The sequence below is a fragment of the Apis mellifera genome, linkage group LG11 (assembly GCF_003254395.2).
Source record: "Apis mellifera strain DH4 linkage group LG11, Amel_HAv3.1, whole genome shotgun sequence".
Taxonomy (NCBI): Eukaryota; Metazoa; Arthropoda; class Insecta; order Hymenoptera; family Apidae; genus Apis; species Apis mellifera.
In genome coordinates, this window is record NC_037648.1 from 1,046,224 (window position 1) to 1,066,677 (window position 20,454).

The 20,454-nt window shown below is 34.3% G+C and overlaps 1 protein-coding gene and 1 long non-coding RNA gene across 11 annotated transcripts in view; one reads left to right on the forward strand and one right to left on the reverse strand.

The window, feature by feature from the left end:
* LOC100578739 (RYamide receptor) overlaps positions 1 to 20,454 on the forward strand; it is a 108,429-nt gene extending 87,975 nt beyond the window's left edge. For 7 of the 9 annotated variants that reach the window (XM_016914971.2, XM_016914968.2, XM_016914972.2 and 4 more), the window contains 3 exons: positions 9,176 to 9,417; positions 12,925 to 13,141; positions 17,678 to 19,804. In XM_016914971.2, coding sequence (XP_016770460.1) covers positions 9,183 to 9,417; positions 12,925 to 13,141; positions 17,678 to 18,338 — 1,113 coding nt within the window. In that variant the 5' untranslated portion in view covers positions 9,176 to 9,182 and the 3' untranslated portion in view covers positions 18,339 to 19,804. Of the gene's footprint in view, positions 1 to 9,175; positions 9,418 to 12,924; positions 13,142 to 17,677; positions 19,805 to 19,956; positions 20,045 to 20,135 lie in introns of those variants that run through there. The other 2 variants (XM_016914975.2, XM_016914974.2) reach the window with 2 other exon arrangements.
* On the reverse strand, positions 737 to 9,334 carry LOC100578669. Of its 2 annotated transcripts, XR_003305719.1 has the most exons (8): positions 9,201 to 9,334; positions 8,960 to 9,060; positions 3,846 to 4,200; positions 3,051 to 3,763; positions 2,535 to 2,958; positions 2,243 to 2,444; positions 1,706 to 1,919; positions 737 to 1,598 (listed from the first exon to the last, which is right to left on the reverse strand). It is a non-coding gene; the product is annotated as an uncharacterized LOC100578669 (long non-coding RNA). The 2 variants fall into 2 exon arrangements; XR_003305718.1 differs by lacking the exons at positions 8,960 to 9,060; positions 9,201 to 9,334 and adding an exon at positions 5,147 to 5,424 and having other exon boundaries at positions 3,891 to 4,200.

Below are 20,454 nucleotides of genomic sequence, written 5' to 3' on the forward strand. Positions count from 1 at the left end.
CCGAATTTAGAAATTAAGCCGTGGCCAGAAGCTTAAAATGGATCTGGAAAGTCGTTCTGCAGCGGTCGTTAAAAAAAAAGTGTGCTTTTAGAAGTCGGAAATGGGCGAAAAAGCGGCGCGAGAGGCTGACCCCTTCTCCCTCTCTCTCCCTCTCCCGGAGCAGTTATTCTCACTGAAGTTTAATTGCAAAGTAATTGCGCGGGGATGAAGATTCATGGAGGTGGAATTTCACGAGTTTAAAACAACATCATTCTTAAAAAAAAAAATTCTTCCATTCCTTTTCTTCTCGCTTGCCCGTGTACGTGTATTTTGCCAAGTTCGCTTCTTCAAGTTTCGTGATGACACTTGGTAAGGCGTGGCGGTAAACGTCGCCATAACGTTTTCCAAACATTGCGAAATACCTTAAAAATACCATTTCGTGCGCTGGAAATCTTGAATCCTTATATAACGCAATTCTCAATCATTCTGGATAAAGGGAAAGGATGGAATGTTTGTTTTTTGTTTTTCAAAACAAAAGTATCAATTGGAAGCTGATTCGTCAAGTTGCAAAACTTGATTGAAATAGAGACAAAAATATCAATTGGGAGATGATTCATCAAGTTGCAAACTTGATTGAAACAGAGTACAAGATAATAGAGACAAAATTGGAATCAATTGGAAGCTAATTCATCAAGTTGCTGTCAACTTAATTGAAATAGAAACAATGGAGACAAAATATCAATTGGAAGCTGATTCATCAAGTTGCTATCAACTTTATTGAAATAGAGACAAAATATTAATTGGAAGCTGATTCATTAAATTGCAAAACTTGATTGAAATAGAGACAAAATATCAATTGGGAGCTGATTCATCAAGTTACAAACTTGATTGAAACAAAGCACAAGACAATAGAGACAAAATATGAAGCTAATTTATCAAGTTGCTATCAGTTTAATTGAACTAGGGACAATGGAGACAAAATATCAATTGGAAGCTATTTTATCAAGTTGTAAAATAAATAATTGAAATAGAGCAAGCCTTCAAATATAGGATACATGTCCTACATTTTTACAAAAAGCCAAATCTGTATATGTATAAATAACAAAAATTTCAAAAAAAAGAAGAAAAGAGAAAGATTGGGATCAGTTTGGTTCACTGAGAAACATCAGCACAAAAGAAACTTCTACCACGCTTTTACAATCGTCCAATCTGGCTTGCTGCATTAAAAGTCGAACGGGCGATGAAAAGTGAAACGCGTCCTTGGAGAAATTTTCGATTCTTCCTCCTTTTCGTCGGTAACGTTCACCTTCCAGAGGTGAAAAGACATCGGTGCATCGTTATATTCGATTCTACAGCGTGCTACCCTCGTCACAAAGGAGTAATCGGTTGAAAGAAGCGCCCCCTTTCCTTCGTATTTCGAACGAATTCGGCCTTCCAATTCGAAATCTCGCTCCGCTGCTCTCCTTTCGATCCCATTAATGCCTCGTCCAAACAGATATTTCTGTTAAAATGTTTGGAATTTAATTCTTCCCGTTAATTCAACGGGTATATTGTGAATACCATGCTCTTACAATTTGCGCAAGGTAAGCAGTGGTTCTTAAGCAGCCGTGCTCTGCAGTCTGGAAGCAAAGAAATAAATTTTCGTGATATTTGTAGAAAATACATGTAACGACTCGAATGTAAATGAGAAAGAAAAAAAGAAATAAATAATTTTAGAAATACGTACCTTCTGTTGTATCAATTTTTATAACGAATCGAAAGAAGATATATATATTAGTTAATTTACTTAAAAACAAGCATAATCATGAAATAAATAATAACACAGATCTTTGTACGTATTTTCCATCCACCTCTCCAATTGGAAACGCAATAGAGGTTAGTAAGTAGTTAGATAGTTAACCGCTGCGTGGCGCTAGTGTCGCTTCAATTGCGAAACAAGCCTAATAATGGAGGACGAAATAATTATTTTAAAATATCATACAGTTTAATATTAGTTTTTATAAAAAAAACAAAGATTGTTCTTTAATTAATAATATTTAAGAAGACTCGAAAGTGTCGTTCAACACCGATCTGTTCTTTCTAATTTAATAAACGAAGAAGAAATATCGCACGAATATTTTTTTTTATTATAGGAAAAAATTTTATAAAACGTTTTTCAAAATTTCGTTCACGGGATGAGAAGCGTTTTGGTTAAGAACCACTGATCCAGAGGGGGATGAATACAGAACTCATTGCATTACGAGGAGAAGTTGCAAGGTAATACCTTCTTTCTGCGCAGAGAGAGGAACAGTTGATTGCATTTAGCCGACGAGAGATATTTTCAGAAGCGGTTACAAATATTTGCCACGCGACTCGTTTATGTGGATGGAATAACGCGAGATGGATTTTTCTTCTCTTTTTTTTTTTCTCTCTCCTTTCTCCTATCGAAGAGGTAATTTTTTCCCCCTTTCATCTCGATTTCCTCTCTAAAAAATTATTCAAAACGCGCATTCACTTACTTAATTAATTATTTTTCAGAAAAAGAAGAGAAGAAAGAGAGATCGCACCACCGCTACCTTTTTCGATCGAGTTTAATTTTTTTCAATTTTCATTTTCAAATATGCCCGAAGGTTAAGCAGGATTAAAATTGTTTTCTGATATCTGAAGAATCTTCTTTGTGCGTGTAATTAACTCCTCGTCCCAATTATTCGGCTCGCGGAACTCGAGCAATGCGTCCTCCCCCGGCAATTTTAAAAAAGTTCCTGGAAATAGGAAATATTTTTCATCGAGTCACGAATAATTGGATTAAATCATATTTCCGATCAAAATCTTCTCAATGCAGGGTAATAATACTCGATATATTGAAACGACTCTCGTTTCTTTGTTATCCTCTCTCAGAAACAGAGCTTCTCAACCAGATTAATTTACATCGCCATTTTGTCCAAATATTGTTTCAATTAATTCTTCTTTTGAACATCTTTGCTCCAAACTGATTTTCCTCTGAAAAAAAATATACATTAAATTAACAAAGTTCCAATTATTGATATTATTCTATTATTGCTAATTTTCCTCTAAAAAAATATATACATTACATTAAATTAACAAAGTTGCAATGATTGTTCTTAGAGAAATTTCTTCTTGGAGGACGAATATAATTCGAAATATCGATTAATCCCTTGACAGATAATCCGATTCATCGATTATTATAATACGTTTCATCGACGTGATAATCTGGGGGGAGAATAATGTTTGCTGGGAATACACAATCGTCTGCCTTATTACCATACGTCGCACGTGTTAATTTACCCCGATTCGAATAGAATTTGCATCGATTCTTTCTCCCCTTTCTCCCCCATTTCCAAAAGGGAAATAAGAAAAGGAAGATAAGAAGAAAAGGGAGAGGACATGTGTGTCTCTTCCCCTGGAATGTTTCCCAGACAAAGTCTACTAAATGTTTGACTCTTGAGAGAATTCGCCCTGCTAGAAAATGCAGAATGGTATTTCCTCTTTCGAGGATATATCCCCTCCTCCAACCATTCCGTATAAATCTTTACCAAACCCTTCCCCCCCCACGTATGAATACGTGAGAGATTTCATTCAATGAAGTCTCAATGCCCGACAAAGGTATCTCCATTTCATCTTGTTTTTCAAACTCGGTGATAACACAGTTTTCTTCCATTCTCCGATTCAAATTTAAAATTTCTTTAAATTATTCTTCATTCTTCCAACATTCATCCAGTCGCATGACGAAAGGAAAAAATCGTCAATTATCGATCAAAGAAATTTAACAACACAGCAATTATTTCTACAAAAAAAGAAAAAAAGAAAAAGTAAATTTTTCAAAATTATTTTACAAAAAAATTTTTTAAAAAAATTAAAAAGAATACTTTTTTAAAATATTAACGTTGTAATTTCTTCAAGTTTTTCCATACCGGTTGAAAAATTCCTCGATAAAAACAACGAATTTTCCTCCACTTCCATCAACGCGGTGAGCAGACATTTTTAATTAAACCAGGAAAGAAGCAGCGGGAACAACGAGGCGTAACTCGAGAGAGACTTGTTAGAGCGCGTCAGTCTCACCGCACCTAACTCATCTGACATCTTTCGTGAATCGCTATGCAGCCATCTCTCCCCTTGGCGATCCCCACGTCCGATATAAATGGATATGCGCTATTAAACAAGGTGGCTAGTGAAGGACACTGATTGCCACCTTCTCCTTCTCCACAAATCTTTCTCCATCCGCTGAAACAAGAACGAATACGTATTATTTCACAAACGTACGATATTGCGTCATCCGTTTCATTCTCGTCGAGATCCTAGACTTTGAAAAATATTCGTATCGAATATTAATTTTAATTTCTTTGAGAAGATTGTTAAAATTGTATTATATTATATTGTATAAATATAATTCTTAATTATTATAAAATATTTCTAAATTATGCGGATGGATTGTCCGGTTTAATGCGTCGATTCTTTGACAGGGGCTAATGTGGACATTTGTGCTTTGAAACCCTTTGTGATTGGACGGAGATCTGCGGTTCCAATTACCATGAACAATGGTTATTAACTACGGTGGGACCGTCGATTATCCGAATTAATAGGCAGACAACACTTGTCCCCATAATCGGCTTTCCTTTAATCAGTCTCGAGAAACGGACGTTTATTACGTAAAATTAATCGTTATTCAAGATATCGACCAATGAATATCGTTTTAAATTTATTTGCCTTCTCTTATCTCCGTTAATTCGTTGATCAAATATTTTGTAATTTAATTATTTCTGATTCCAGTAAATAAATATATTCTAATATCGAGAAGGTGAAATTTTTCACTATTTCTTTTCTTTCAAATATTTTATAACATCGATGTGTTCACAATTCGTTTCGTTGGATAAAAGAATTGATCGAGCAGCGAGTTCATTAATCTCTTGCCTACCTTCTGACGCTGTATTTAAATGAAAAAATAAATTAGACAAAGAGTGAGAACAATTTCGTGATAATATATCATAAATGATAAATTAAGTTTGATTAAATTAAGATTCTCGTACGAAAAATCAAGATAGCACGTCTGATTTTCAAATTAAAATTCAATCAACAAATTTTTCTCACGAGAAAAGAAAAAATTCCAATATTTCCTTTTCGACATCGGACAAATATCAAAAATGGCGAAGAAAAGAGAAGAAGAACTAACCTCACAATTCCAAACGGTCAAACACTGTTAATATATCGAAAACGATACCTAAACACACAAGGAATACGATCAATTACATGCACTTTCCACTTCATGGATCTCAGGGCTCATCATCATCATCGATCCCATGAAACCCAATATCCGCGTAATAAAAAGCTGTAGCGCGGGTTTCCCACCTTTCCTGTGAAACGTAAACCGATCCCAACACCATCGAGTCACGCTCGTCGCAACAAAGCCCGTGAATTTTTCATCTTTCCCCCTCCCTCTCCCCTCGCTCTCCTATCCCCTCCCCTTTTTTCGACACCTTGACGAGAACGCACCTTCCTCCAATCCAAGCGCTAGATTTCGACTCTGGTCATCGAGGTTCCCCCCTGCCCCCCGCGCCCATTGTCCATTTTTGCCGATATTTGGAGATAAAACTACGCCGCCAGCCTTTCGAATTTCTATAAATTGATTCTATAAAATGGTGAACGATCATCAGGATGGATTGAAATTGTCCGTTGGAATACAAAAGGGATATGACACGTATTGGGAAATAATTTTCGAGGTGAAATTGATTCGTGTTTCATTAGACAAGAGAGAGAAAGAGAGATTATCTGGGTTTTTTTTTCACCGAGAATCGAGTGAAATTATGCAGGTACAGGTATAGGAAGAATTGTAATTGCGAATGTAAATTATAAATGATAGTATGTATAATTAATTTTATAGAATTCGACTTTACGAATGATACATTTGATACATTTTTTTTTTTTACAAGGAAAAAGGAGGAAAAAGGAGATTGAATTTATATACTGAAAATTATAGATGATGCAACTATAGGATCGGATATCCGCTGAAAAGTATTTTATTTCCAGTTTAATTTTTTGTATATATTCATAAAAAAAAAATTGTACTAGATGTTATAAATAATTACCAATAATTATTATTCAATCTTTAATTTATGTAAATAAAAAAAGAAAAAAAGGAAAAATATGCATAATGTTTAAATTGACAATTTAAAAAAAATTGTACGAAATTATTATCGTTACAATAACAATTCGTGAATTAATAATTCAGCTCGTGTACCGACTCGTGTTCGAAATAAAGCTGTAGAAGATTCCAGAAGAAAATTATTGCTCCATTGGCCGGTCGAATTAAGTACATCTGTTTGTTGAAAGTATACAAAAATATAACGTTCCATTCTATTTTAACTTTGGAGCAATCGGGGAGAAGTTTGGCTATTTAAGAAGAGCGCAACAAGTGTGAAATATTTCAGACAAGCAGTCTGGGAATAAAACGAGCTTCTTTTTTGTTTCACGTACGTACAATTTTTACTGCGTTATATGTTGTGAGCAACAGCGATACTTTTTATTTACTCTAATAATCTTGATAATATATCGTGTGATATTCTGACGATTCTTTTTTTTTTTCTCATTTGATCGTTAATTTTGTATTTTATTAATTTTCATTTCCGTATTATTTTTCGATAATTATTAATATTTTAATAATTATCTTTTCCTCCTTCTTACCTTACCAAATTAAATATTTCATTAATTTAATGGAAACATTTTTTTCATCTTATTTTTAATTATGAATAATTACGTTGAATCTAATGGCACGTCATTACAACAATTAAATTATCTTCGTTTTCTTTCGCGAAGAAATAATTCGTTAAATAATAAACGCACGGATACGGATTTTAAATTAAATCTATCCCGTACAATAATTATTCGAAATAAAAATAAATTCGAATAAAAATCGAGTCGAGTAAAATATTACTCGACAAAATAATCGGGAATACATCGTTCGAACGTACGAATGAAAATCCTCACTGCACGGAACGTACGAGAATATTCGAATGGATACGATAAAATATTCGAATAACATTCGAGGAATAAAGCAAATCTCTGTTTAAGCTTCATTTCTTCCATAAAAATTCGATTTTGCATAAACCTAATGACAGATCGCATTTTTAACCTATCAAGATGCAGGAACACGATATCGTAACAATGAAACGACGCACCGTGTCGTACGTTAAAAGCGTACGACTATATCACGGAGGATACGATCCTAAAAATTTACGACACGAGCGATTGTAAACCGATCGTTGCCAAGGATTATTATTGAAACAGTGTATCATCTTTCTTAACAGATCGATACCCTTGCAATTAGATCTATTTGATATTATATACTTGCGATTTATTATTTACGATCAAAATTATACACAATTGGTTTTTGATACAAAATCACATTGGCGAGAAAAACAAAAGAAATGAATATATACACATTTAAAAAATAAACACAACACAAACGAATTACCAACGAATCTTTAAGAGTGATTTTAAATAAATGAAGTTGGCGTTAATACCAACGTTTGATAATAATATTCTCTAGGTACCAACCTACCGAATTAAATTTACCAATATTGTCTCGATTCATTTATATTCAGTTGTCGTTCTGCACAAGACACCTCAACGTTTTCTTAAAAACATTATCTTACGTATCCTCGTTTCTTCGATAGTTATTATTTGCAACTTAAACCAATATCGAATCACGAATCATCCTTGTTCCTTTTTTCTCTAATCTCCCATTTTCCATTTTTCTCACACTCGAACGAATAAAACGAATTTTCCAATCGAAAAGACTTCTGAACCGCTACGATTACGCTTATAGGTTATACAGAGGAAAGCGAGAATCGACCCGTCGTAAGAACGATCGATATAGATGGCGCGCAGGTGGCTCCGTCTCCGCGAAATTTCATCGGATGAATTTGCATCCGAACGGATGCTCGCTAATTGCATCCATGGGATGCGTTCGAAAAAGAGGGGTGGCTCCTGGGTTTAAACCGTGCAAAGTTAAATCTGTTTGCGCTGGGACCCGGCCAATTTCGAGGCCAGTGAATGGACCATGTGTAAACGTAACCCTTTGTTTCCATCGATGTTTATGGACGTTGAAATTTTCAGCAAACGTTTCTATCCATTTTTCTCCCATTGCGAGCGAACGAGAAAAGAGAGTGAGGGGAGGGGAGGGGAGGAAGAGAGAGAAAGAGAAAGAGAGAGAGAGTTTTACGGCAACATCTCTGTGAAGCGAGGTTAGAAGAGAAATAAAGAATGAAAGGAAGGAAAGAACAATGTCCTTTCTGTCGTTCGTTCAACCGTGCGCGTATGAAAAGGAAATGGAGAATGGTAAAAGAGCAGAGAGGTTATGCGCCCTCTATCGCTAATTTTTCGTATTTATCTTATCCATCCTTCCTTACGTCTTTGTGAATTTTCTTCGTTTATTTTCCTGTTTATTCTATCCCCCTTTTTATCGTTATTTCGGTTCAAATGTTAAACGGTTGGATTAATTTTAATCAAATTCTATGCTTATCTATGCGTTTTAAATTTGAACAGATTAATTTCCAATAAATGTGAACATTATTTATCCAATTAATAATATCATATTTATCGATCATTAAAATTTCGTAAACCAACTTTTTTTCTTTTTTTAAATATTTAACAATCGTTCCATCAAAAAATTCATTTCCACGTTCAAACGCACGTAAGACTTGGTTTACCTATAAACTAATGAAGTATTTTTTAATACGTTTGAAACATCTGTGCACATCGATACGCTTATATATATACATATATACATAAAGTGGTGACTTTATTGGGCAACATCCCTTTACGCTTTTCTACCCTCTCTAATTAAAAACTACGATACCTCCTCGCTTTGTACGATTTCATTTTTACCTCTTCCACGTTCCATTCTTTCTACTTTCTTTTAATCTCGCGTGCACCTACTTCATGCCTTCCTAAACAAAGAAAATTTTTTATTTAAAAAAAAACCAACCTCTTACTCGTCGAAAATTTTTCCTCCCAAGAGACTTGTACTCTTTCAGCTTCCTTTGATGCTTCCTTGATCCATCGAATGCTTTCAAAAATTTCCAATCCCTAAAAAAAAAAAACAAAAATTCGAGAAAGAATTTTTTTCTCTCGAAAATCATACAAATTATCACGAAGAAGAGGTTGAAAAAGTAAATGAATGATAAAAACTTTTTTTTTCCAGTCCCAGGATGAACGCCACGACTTACACGAGCAGCACGTTGGCCGGGATTATGGGCCTCGAGTCGGAGATAAGGATGGATAAGGCGGAGGACAGCGACCTTGATATTTCCCCGGTCACGCTGTCCTCCGCGTGGTCGAGGGTGGCCAGGCTCCTCTTGTTGGCGTCGATGGCTGTCGGTGGCAGCGTTGGAAACGTGTTCATGATCTCCGCCGTGGTCGTGGAGGATCAACTTAAGAAACGAGGTAAACAAAATCCATTTTTAATTAATCTTTTTATCCCAAACTAAAATTTCTTATTCGAGGAAAAGAAATAACAATAATAATAAGAAATTATATTTTTCGCGATAACGATATAATCTCTAAAAAAAAAATCCTGGTTCTCATCGCAATAAACATTCCTTGGGTTGCGAGAAATTCGTATATTTATATCCCTGGAGAAGGAGGGAGGGAGGGGAGGGGGGCGCTTCGACCGGAGAAGGAAACCGATCTTCCACGGAAGACAGTCATCCGACGCTCTTTTGTGAAATCCACCCTTTTTTTTACCTCTCGTTGCGGAAAGATCCTTTCGCTTGCTGCCGTGTGTAAAATGACAAAAGCCTGCCACGATTGGATATGACGACGCCAAGGATAATAGAGGGAAGGAAGGAAGGAAGGAAGGAAGGAAGGAAACTCCTGCTCTTTGAGTCCCTCTATTTTTGTCTACCAGAGGTAGCCGATATATATCTCTCTCTCTCCTCGTATTTATTCAACCGAGGGGAGGGGTGGCCATTACGATAACAGATATCGAGAATTTTTGTTGAAATTTTCTTCCAAATGTTTGCTCGAAACGAAATACGTTTGAGATATATTGTATATATATATAGGGAGAAGCATTGTACGCGTGTCGAGCGATTCGAATGATTAAAGAGAAAAGCGTTTGTACGAAATGTTTTTATTTATATGAAATTTAGAAAGATTGTTAATCAATAATGAAAGAAATTATTTATATCCCTCGTATTATATTAATAAAATAGTAGATGTGAATAGATGTAAATAAAGTAAATGTAAATAGATATTAATGTAATTAAGTTTCGTGTAGTTGATGTCTCGTGGCGCTGGTGTCGCGCCACTAATCAAAATAAATACACCGAATATATCAGTTTATAATATATACATTTATACTTTTATAAAATATTTCCTTTGGGATTTTTTTTTTAAAGAGTCGTTATTAAAATATTAGTTTGTGGAATTTTATTATTTAGTTTTAATTTTTCAATAATATTGATATTATATTTTTTATGTTTAAATAAAGAATTTTTAATTTTTGAACGAAATATTTATTCATTTAATTCAATAAAGTTTAATTTTTTATTAATAGTTGATTATAAATCATTAATATTTATTTTTTTTCGTCTCGTAAATCCTTCGATCAAATCTTCGAAATGAAAAAGGATAGTTTGGTATACATTACCATTCGAGCGTCGAAAATATCGATCCCTCGCGAAGATGCTAACGCGGGACAATTGGAATCGAAATAATCGGAATATTTAATCTCCTTATCCATGGTTTAACGTCCATGCGAAACCAACCGTGAACGACAATTTTTACGACACGTGGGAATAATATCTGGTCGAGTCGTAAACGGATCGAGTTTACAACGTACATTTATATTTCCTTCTCTTTTCGGTTTAATTCAATAACAAAAAAATCGTAATTGATCATTACGATTCGTAAATTACATCGAGCAACTACTATTATTACGACAATCATGCTGGGAATTTTTTACTTTTTTTTACGACACTGAAACGAATCTTAAAAAATTATTTTTAACTCGAGTTTTTGAAAAATTTTTACAAATTTTCTTTCCTATATTGAATTTCAAAAATTTTTCTCTCCCCCTCCCTCCCTTCCTTTTTTCTTTCGAACAAACTTTCCACGCCGAGGTATTTTCACTCGAAAGATCCCTTTACAGGTAATTCATTTTCCGTAAATCTTGATACGGACGTAAATAATTCCGAGTTCCGTGCACTGGGGGCGATTCAGCAGGAAAATTTCGTTTCCAGTGTTACCTCGCCAATAAACTTCCCCCTTACATAACTGTTCAACCTTTTCCACCAACACAATCGTGATCACCGGCCTCCTCCTTGTAAGTAAAGGGAGAGAGATATATATATATATACATATATATGTGTGTGTGCAACCATTTCGTGATTCCAGCAACGTGACAATAGCGATACAGGTCGTTTCACAAACTTGGGAAACTTTGTTTCTTTTTTTTCGAATTTTTTTTTTCTTCCCTTTTCTTATTCAAATCCCATTTTTGCGATAAACGAATATAAATTGAGAACGAAGAAGAAATGGATTTTTATTTCTATCGATATCGTTGTTACTATTATTTATTTTAAATTTTTGTTGGTATTACAAATAAGATTAAAAGAAATTATTTTAAAATTGTTAACGATATGATGTAATAATTGAAATCAATTATCGATACCGACGATCGATAATAGTCGAATTCCGAAGAAAAGAATTGTCGGTTTGTGAAACGTCCTGTATATTCGCCACGAGTAATAATAAGGAAGAGTCGAAAGTTTCCCTGCTGATAATCTTACTTTCATCGACTTCTTTTATTTCTTGCCGTCCAATCTCACGTGCCACGACGCGACTTTATTCAAATTGATCGATATCCTTCGTAAATTTATCCTGTAATTCGACACGAGGAACGAGCACATCTGTTCCGATCGAAAATAATAGCTCTTACCAAAACAGGATATTCTATCCATTTAAAGAACCGTATACACATGATTTATACCACGCCCAATAAAAACATTTGTTACAAATTAAAAAACATTTATAAAAATTGCTTTCGCAAACTTTTGAAAAGTGATATATACGTTCTATATATATAGACATATCTTCCTTACCGATCGATAATAATCTTAAAAGGACGAAAATTCTTTCTCTCCAAGATTCGAAAGAGATATATATATATAAAATATATAAAATAACCAACATGATTTTTATGCTACCTTCCTATTAGTTTCGTTACATATAAACGAAGCCAAATGAAATTAAAGCTCGTTTAAAAGAGGGGAAACTGAAGTAGGCTCGACTCGAGCGCCCCCGAATTGAATTTATTTCAATTCCCAATTTATTTCACGATAGTCCCGTTTTGCCAAATAGCGCGCAAACACGCAATGAAACCGTACCGCAGATATTATCGATGATCTCACCACTCGAAAACTCGCGACACGAAAGTTATTAAACGCTTAAATTTGCTTGCAAATTAACCGTACGACGATCGAACGGGAAAATTCCACATTGCGATGGAGTGGCGCTCGAACGAGAATTTTATGGCGAGATAAAGTTGGCCGAACGTATAACCTCCAACTTCATTAATTCGAGTTTGTAAATTTACGAGAGTATTAAGTTCATTAATGGACGGCAATAATAATTCGAATCATTAACACGTGAGGCATTAATAGATCTGTCATTGGATTAGCCAAGTTAACGAAAAATTAGGTTAGTAACAATTCGATTTGCTTCCTCGAATAGGTTAACAACGCAATAAGACTCTATTTTACGAAAAACGTTATGATAATCCTATCACACGTTATTTTTAACGTGAGAGAGAAATTAAAATATCGTATACGAATTTGAGAAAAAAAATTATCCTATATTTTATATCAAAAATGTTTCATTTACAAGTCGTTCCATTAATCCACAATATATCTCGAATACAATTCGTGGCAATTATATATTCTGTTCCAGGGAACGCGTTTCTAGTGAACGTTGCGTTGGCGGATCTATTAGTGACAGGGCTCGTGATACCTGTGTCGGTGATCGTGATCCTTGCGGGTCATGAAGAGTCGTTGAGCACATGCCGATTCGAATGCACTCTGGAGGCCCTCTGCTTTCTGGTTACCGTACTAACGTTAACCACCATTGCCGCGGAGAATTACACTCGTTTGTGTCTGCCTCACGAAAGGTAAGAGGAGCTCGTAACTCGTTTTATCATCGATGACGAACCTTTGATCAACTTCAACAATATTTAATAATAATAATAATCACGACCAGAGAGGCGGAAATTAATGTAATTAGATATCAAGGATGGAAGAATTTTATGCGGAATTTGATAATTGGAAAAAAAAAAGAGGACGGTGTGAATATTTTATATTACAAATAATTAATATCTTGTAAGGATGAAAGAAAAAGTTTTTACGTGGAATTTGATAATCGAAGGAAAGTGAAGGCGAAGAATATTATGAATTCTTTTTCTTTTTCTTTTTTTTTTTTTTAATTTTGCGTTATTACGTTTTAATGAAAATTCGCCATGTTTTATAAATATATATATATATAAATACAAGAGGTGTGCGAGAAGGAAAGGTGAAAAATGAATAATTCTTTGATTACATGCACATAATAAGAAAAGAAAAGGAGTTTAAAGGTAACGGTATGGATGAACGAATAATTTCCTTTTTTTTTTTCTTTGGTAACGTAAATTGAGAACGATTTTCAATTTTTGCTTCTATATTTGCTTCGTTTCGTTTGAAAAATTACGTAATATATATTATAAATATATATATATATACATACATATGTATCCCTTTTCCATAATTTTTAGAAATTTCATTATTTTTTTTTTCTATCTTTCTCACTCGATAAAGTAGCTACGATCGAAGAATTAAAATAGATCCTCGATAAACGATAACTAATTAACCCTTAAAAAAATAAAAACCAAAATTCCTCTTATAATTAATTGCAATTTAATCAATCATCAACGATTATCACTATACCTTGAGACACGATGAAAAATCTAACCTATCCATAACGAATCATAGTATTCTCGAAAATGTATAATTTCAATTTTTTTTCCTTTTTATTATAGCGTGTAATTTCAAGTTTTTTTTAATTCTAGAAATATAGTGAATTTAGAAAATTGAAAAGCCTGTTTAGAATTTCGAATTTTTTCAACTATTTAGAAAATCATTATTTCTAATGTAAAACACGCGTTATCACGCATTTTTCTTACTTTGATGCAAATTTAGATGAAAAGAAAAGAAAAGTAAAATAAGAGCAAGTTGCATGCGAAGCATTTCTCCCTTCTCCCTTTTCTTTTTCTTGCACTGATTATTTATTAGACAATTCAATCTTCACTCTTTGTCGAATATTTACTTTCATTTTATATATATATTGCAAATAGCTGCGCAAAATAGAAATTGCAATTAGTAACAGGCACGAAATAATTATCCCAAACGAATCGTAATGGCGTCCACGATTATTCAATATTTTTAATTTCTCTGTATTTAAAAATAATTTTCAGAAACTTATTCATTAAATTTTCAATAGAAAATATCGTGGACACCATCCTTTGATCCTTTTACCCTCCTCCCCTCCCCTTTTGCTTAGAATTTAAAAAAAAGAAAAAAAAAAAATGTCCGAGCAGAATGAACGAGCAGAGCTTATACAGAGTTGATCGAACGTATAGAATCGAAAAGGAGGATTTGTTTAAAGGAGAAAAACTTTATTTTCCTTAGGTTAGAGAGGAATGCAGAGATTGTTTCGATGCATTCGCTTCAACCTTTCGCTTCGCCAAACAGAGTGAGTCTGTTGCAATTTCGAGTGTCTATTGTTGGCAACGGCAGAACGATCACAAGGGATTAAAGTGGTTTTCCAGTGAAGCTTGAAAAACCTGCACGTACCGCCATCGTTACCGAGATCTACGAGAAATACAGTTGCATGCACTCGCTTGCAAAGATAGGAGGGGGATAGATGCACGATCCTTTTCAAAGTGTCGTGGGAGAAATATTCGTAGAGGGAGAGAGAGAGAGAGAGAGAGAAATATTTGGAATTTTTTTTTAGCGCAGAAATTACAATTCTTCGAATTTGCGAAATGTTGGATAGATGAATTTTAATATTCGTTTTCAGATATTTAATCTCATCGAGGATGATTGAAAAGAATGATTAAAAATTTTAGTTCGAAGAATTATTTATCTCCTAGTTATTTGAAGATGCAAAATATCCCTAGGCGTAGTCGCACCGATCGAAAAAATACTGAAATGAAATTTTTCTACTTTTAATTTTTATTCCTCAATAATGAAAACACGCATTTTCTGTATTTAAAATAATAGTTCCTTTATTCTTCGTTACTAATCGATCGGCGAAAATATCTCTAGATATCGCTCATGCCAACTAATTGAAAAAAGAACTAGATTGTAAAAAACTTCGAACGAAACTTTTTTCATTCTTCATTCCTATTTCATTTAAAATGTTTGAATAGTTTTAATCTTCAATAATTAAAAAAAAAAAAAAAAATACTAGAAATTTTAAACTCAATCTAGGAATCATTTCTTTAATTTTTAAATCAATTTCGAATTATATTTCGAACATCCTGCACATCTAACAGAATGACGATTTTTTCCGAAATTTTTTCGTTGTGGCTCCGCCACAAATATGATACCCTAGAGAAAAATACCCTAGATTTGTGCATCGTTTTTCCATCGCAATTTCTCCGAGGAGGGGAAAAAAAACGGCTTTCACTTTGAATGGAGGTCTCTTGAATACACCCCCTCGTCCACGAAATTCCACGATATTGTTAAACTTGAATTTTTGAAGAGAGAATGGAAATTTTTTTTTTTCCCCCCCAACGTGTCGAGTGGAAGTTGGACTCGATTTTTTATTTATTATTATTATTATTTTTTTTTTAATACACGTAAATTCTGCTTGATCAGGTTTTATGAAGATCTGGCTTTGATAGATTTACGATATTTCTTTTGAGGTAGATAAATTATAGCACTATCGTGTGTGGGGAGGGAACAATGTTTGAGAACTCGTGCAGCGTGCTCAGCAATTCGTTCCTTACCCCCCCCCTCCCTGTCGTCGTCCACGTTTCAAACTAATATCGTGATAAATCACGTATCCACCATGTGAATAAAGGAAACGAAGTGGCTTTCTTTTTGTCTCTGCAAATATTAAACGAGATAATTTTTCATACATCATTCGATGAAAGCTATTGGATCCCTTTTTTTTTTTCCTTTTTTCTTCTATCGAATATTATTTTCTCGAGTTCTAGGGATTTTTCGTGCGAGAAAAATGCGTTCGAAATATATCGATGGAACAGGTATATAATTGTTAATTGAAATTGAAAAACGTTTTAATTTTATTAATGTAATAATTCAAAAATTAATTAAATCAACACCAAGAAACACAAGATAAATTTTTTATGGAAGCATGTTCCATAATTTCACAGAAGGTGCAATTGCATTTGTCTCCTCAACTCTAAAATTTTCAACGTATAAAAATATAAAAATTTTCTAAAACATATTCACAAAGGATGCTCGCGAAAATTCATATATTTTTTTTATAATTTCGTCTCCGGATAATGGAATAACATTTATCCGAAAAATACTTGCGTGTATTTCATTATGGTCGATAAATTGTCGAAGCGAGAAACGGATTCGGTCGGATCACGCCCGGATGGTATTCCCAGCAATGCCAATGGCCCGGATCTCTTTTGACACTTTGACTTTGATGTGGATCCGCTTTGTGTACAGCCCCACCAGTGTCACGATTGAGTTCCTAATTTCACATTCTACGCGGCCCAAACTCCGTGAAATTCGTGGCCTTCCCGAGTTTTGGAACCCGTATCTATTCCAATATATTCAGAGCACAAAGCTCCTTGTATTAGATAAGTACCTTATTCCTAATCGATTGGCAAAATACTTGAAATTCCAAGAATAATTGGCCGTGTTCCGCGACAAAGCTCTCCGCATTCTTGTTTCAATTGTTATCGGGCCACTTGTACGAGTGTAACGCTTGTTATTCTTCATTGTAACCGGCATTTTACAATTTTCTCCTATTTATTGGAATTTCACCGCTTAGGAATGTTCGAGGAGTGATTTTTCAGCAGCAAGATAAGAAGGAATTGAAAAAAAATTGAATTTGAGGAATCTAGGGATATTTTTCTTTCATCTTTATTTTATTTTGATGTTTAAAAAACTAGGGATTTGGAACGCTAGATTGCAAAAAAATATTTTACAAAAGATCCACTATATCTTGGAAAATGAATCTAAAGATATTTACCAAAAATTTAATCTACGTTATAATTATATTCATTTATACCTAGGAAATTATGTTAGTTCTAGGCTAGGGAGAAATGTCAACAAAAGATGTTCAAAAAATAAATTTGATTAAAATCTACAATAATTGTAAGGAGAATGGCTTGATTCTCACAATTACGTTTCACTTACACACAACCAAACCACTTATTAAAATATACAATCCTGAAAAAAAAAGCTTGATCACTACACAATTACCTGTTAAAACTTTTACTTGTATCATATATACTTCCCAATATATAATATATATCTCCAAAATATCGTAAATCCTTCTCTCAAAATCACATCTGTCCCACACACTTGCAGGTACACCATTGTTTGATTTTCAACTCCAAGCAAACCACCTCCTTAAAAATCTCCCTTCTTTAAAAAAATCCTCGTTTTCATCACGTCTGTTCCACTTGCAGATACGGCGTGCTGACCCCGAGCCGCGTCACAGCGACGATCATCAGCGTCTGGCTGATATCCGCCATGACAGTGGTGCTGCAATCGTCGTTGGACGTGGGCCCCGACTTTTGCCGGCGGCGTTTCACCGGCATAGCAATGGAGCAGATAATAGGTGCCACGTTCCTGGTAGGGCTGCCAACACTGACCACTATATTCCTCTACGTGAAGCTCGTGATACGCGTCCGCCACGCCACGAGAGGCTCGTACAAGCCACCTATCGCATTCTCCTGGGACTACGAGCTAGCCAAGGCCAACATATACAGTTGCGTCATGTTCGTCGTGTTCTGGCTACCGTTCGGCATAGTCGTGTGCCTCAACTCGTTCAAACCGATAAGCCCACGTGTCCTGTACAATCTGGCCTGGTTCGCCCTCTCCAAATCCTGTTTCAACAATCTGATCTACTGCGTGGCGGACAGGCACTTCAGAAGCGCGTACGTCAAGCTTTTCCATTATTGCTGCTGCAAAACAACGGTGAGTTTCTCGAGGAGGACGCGCGGGGAGGGGGGCCGGAACACTAGCGACGTGCGCCTCAGAGTTCACATTATACACTCGTACGCGAGTCCTGGCTCGTGTCGGCCACCTGTCGGCAGGCCTAACGGCCGTGACGTTTACGAGCTTTGAATTCAACGAAATCACGATGTGCTTGGGATGTATATGGATCTTAAAAAGGTATCAACGATCGCCGTCCAGTAGAGAGATTGATTATATTTCGGTTTGTCGTGTCGACGAGATATTCCCGTAATCGGTTAGCTTCTTCTTCGGTAATTGAAATTTTATTTATTTATTTATTTATTTATTTATTTATCTTAGGCTGCGTTGAAGGGTTCATAGGGAAGATTATTTTTGTGATGGTTTTTGGATAATTTTTTGGAACAATATTCTTTAGCTGTTGAAAAGAATGGAAGAATTTGGTACGCATTTTGAGACTTTTAATTGTGCGTGAAAGAAAGATAGCTCTATCTCTGTTCAGCTTCGTCCAATGCAAACTTTAATTGCTTGTAATAAGTTTCAAGTTTGCACTATAATTATTTTCCTGGACAATTCTGGGCTAATTTTAACTTTATTCAGAATATAATTTTGATTTTTTTTTTATGTATAAGTACATAGAGTGAGTCAAGAATTCTTCAAAGGAAGAGACAATTGAAAATTTTTAAGGCTAGTTTTTATTATATAACTCTTTGATTTTCGAAGATAGGAAAAGTCAAAGAATTTTTAATACAGGAGAACCTTTATTATCTGAAGATATAACAAGATATCGTTGGAAAAATAGTTTGTTATTTGTCTTCGTTATATTTTCACTTACATAAGTGATTAACATTGATGAGATATAATATTCTCGTTTTAAATAGCACACAGATAATGTTCAGACATTCGGATAACAGACGTTCTACTGTATCATTCCATTGTCTTATGTTCCTCTAACAATTCAAATTAATTGACATATTAATATGTCTTCTATAATTGTTAATTAACATTCATTTAAGAATACGTGGAATATTGTCAGCAGTAAATCTTCATTGCAAGAAGATTATGACCTTATTCTATGTTTCTCGATGAACCCTTTTCATAAAAATATTTAAAAAAAAAAAAAAAAAAGGAATAGCAATATGGTTAATATCCATTATTTTGGTACTAACAAAGTTTAATTTAATCTTCTATTTTGGACCAACACAGGATGTTTAACTACAAATGTTCGAAAATTTTTCAAAGCAAAAAGTAATGAAAATTAAAAATAAAAATACCGTTTTTCTTTTTAATTTTCGCCCTATTTTGCAACGAGGAATTAATTTTGGAACATCTATAGCCAAATATTCTATAGCAAATTTTGTCCAATAGCCTGGCAAAAGTCAGACTACTCGTCTGGCATCGAGCATCGAAGGAATGTAAGTAGGATATTGACACTGAAACAGGAAATCGCCGTCCATTGGGAATTTTATCCTGTTGTCGTTCCGATATTAACGGATGTTTCCATCTTTCGGTCTGTATTCTTCCACTTTTATTCTTCCAAGAATCGTTTTGCGATATAGTTACATATCCCGGAAAAAAAAAGGAAAAAAAAAAAAAAAAACGTTCGTCCGCTCTTCAAACAATAATTATTATCGTGGCCTTTTGCGATCGGTAAGATTTTTATTGATGATTATCCACTACTAATGTTCCACTACTTATATATATATAAATAAATAATTATTCGTTGTAATTGTTCTATATTTAACGTTAAAATTATCATAAATTTTTATAGCGACATCTACAGCCGGTACAACTAGTTAATTACTATTAATTTGTAAATTATTACGCAAGATGGCCACGGTATCGACTCGACTCCGTCGGTAAGTACGCACACATCCATCGATTAATTTGATTTCGATTGTATCGATTCACAAAGTAGAATTTCTATTTCTTTTTACTTTTTCTGTTCGGTTAGCGTTAGTTATCGCCTCCATGTGTCGAATATTCGTCATGAATCGAGACTCACGAATGGATTTAGCTTTAAGACACTATTTTATGGTTTGGATGATGGCGACACGGTAACTAACACTGTGCGACGAAAGTTACTAGAAAACTTCTAGTTCCTTTTTACAGTATTCAGTTACGCGTAATGATTTCGTTCATCGCCGTGAAATAAATCGAAGAAGATTAGTCATTTTTATTTTTTTTATTTTAAATAAATACGTTTATTACGCTTTTAATATATAAAATAAAACAATATAATTAATATACTTCCATTTTATTTTTTCAC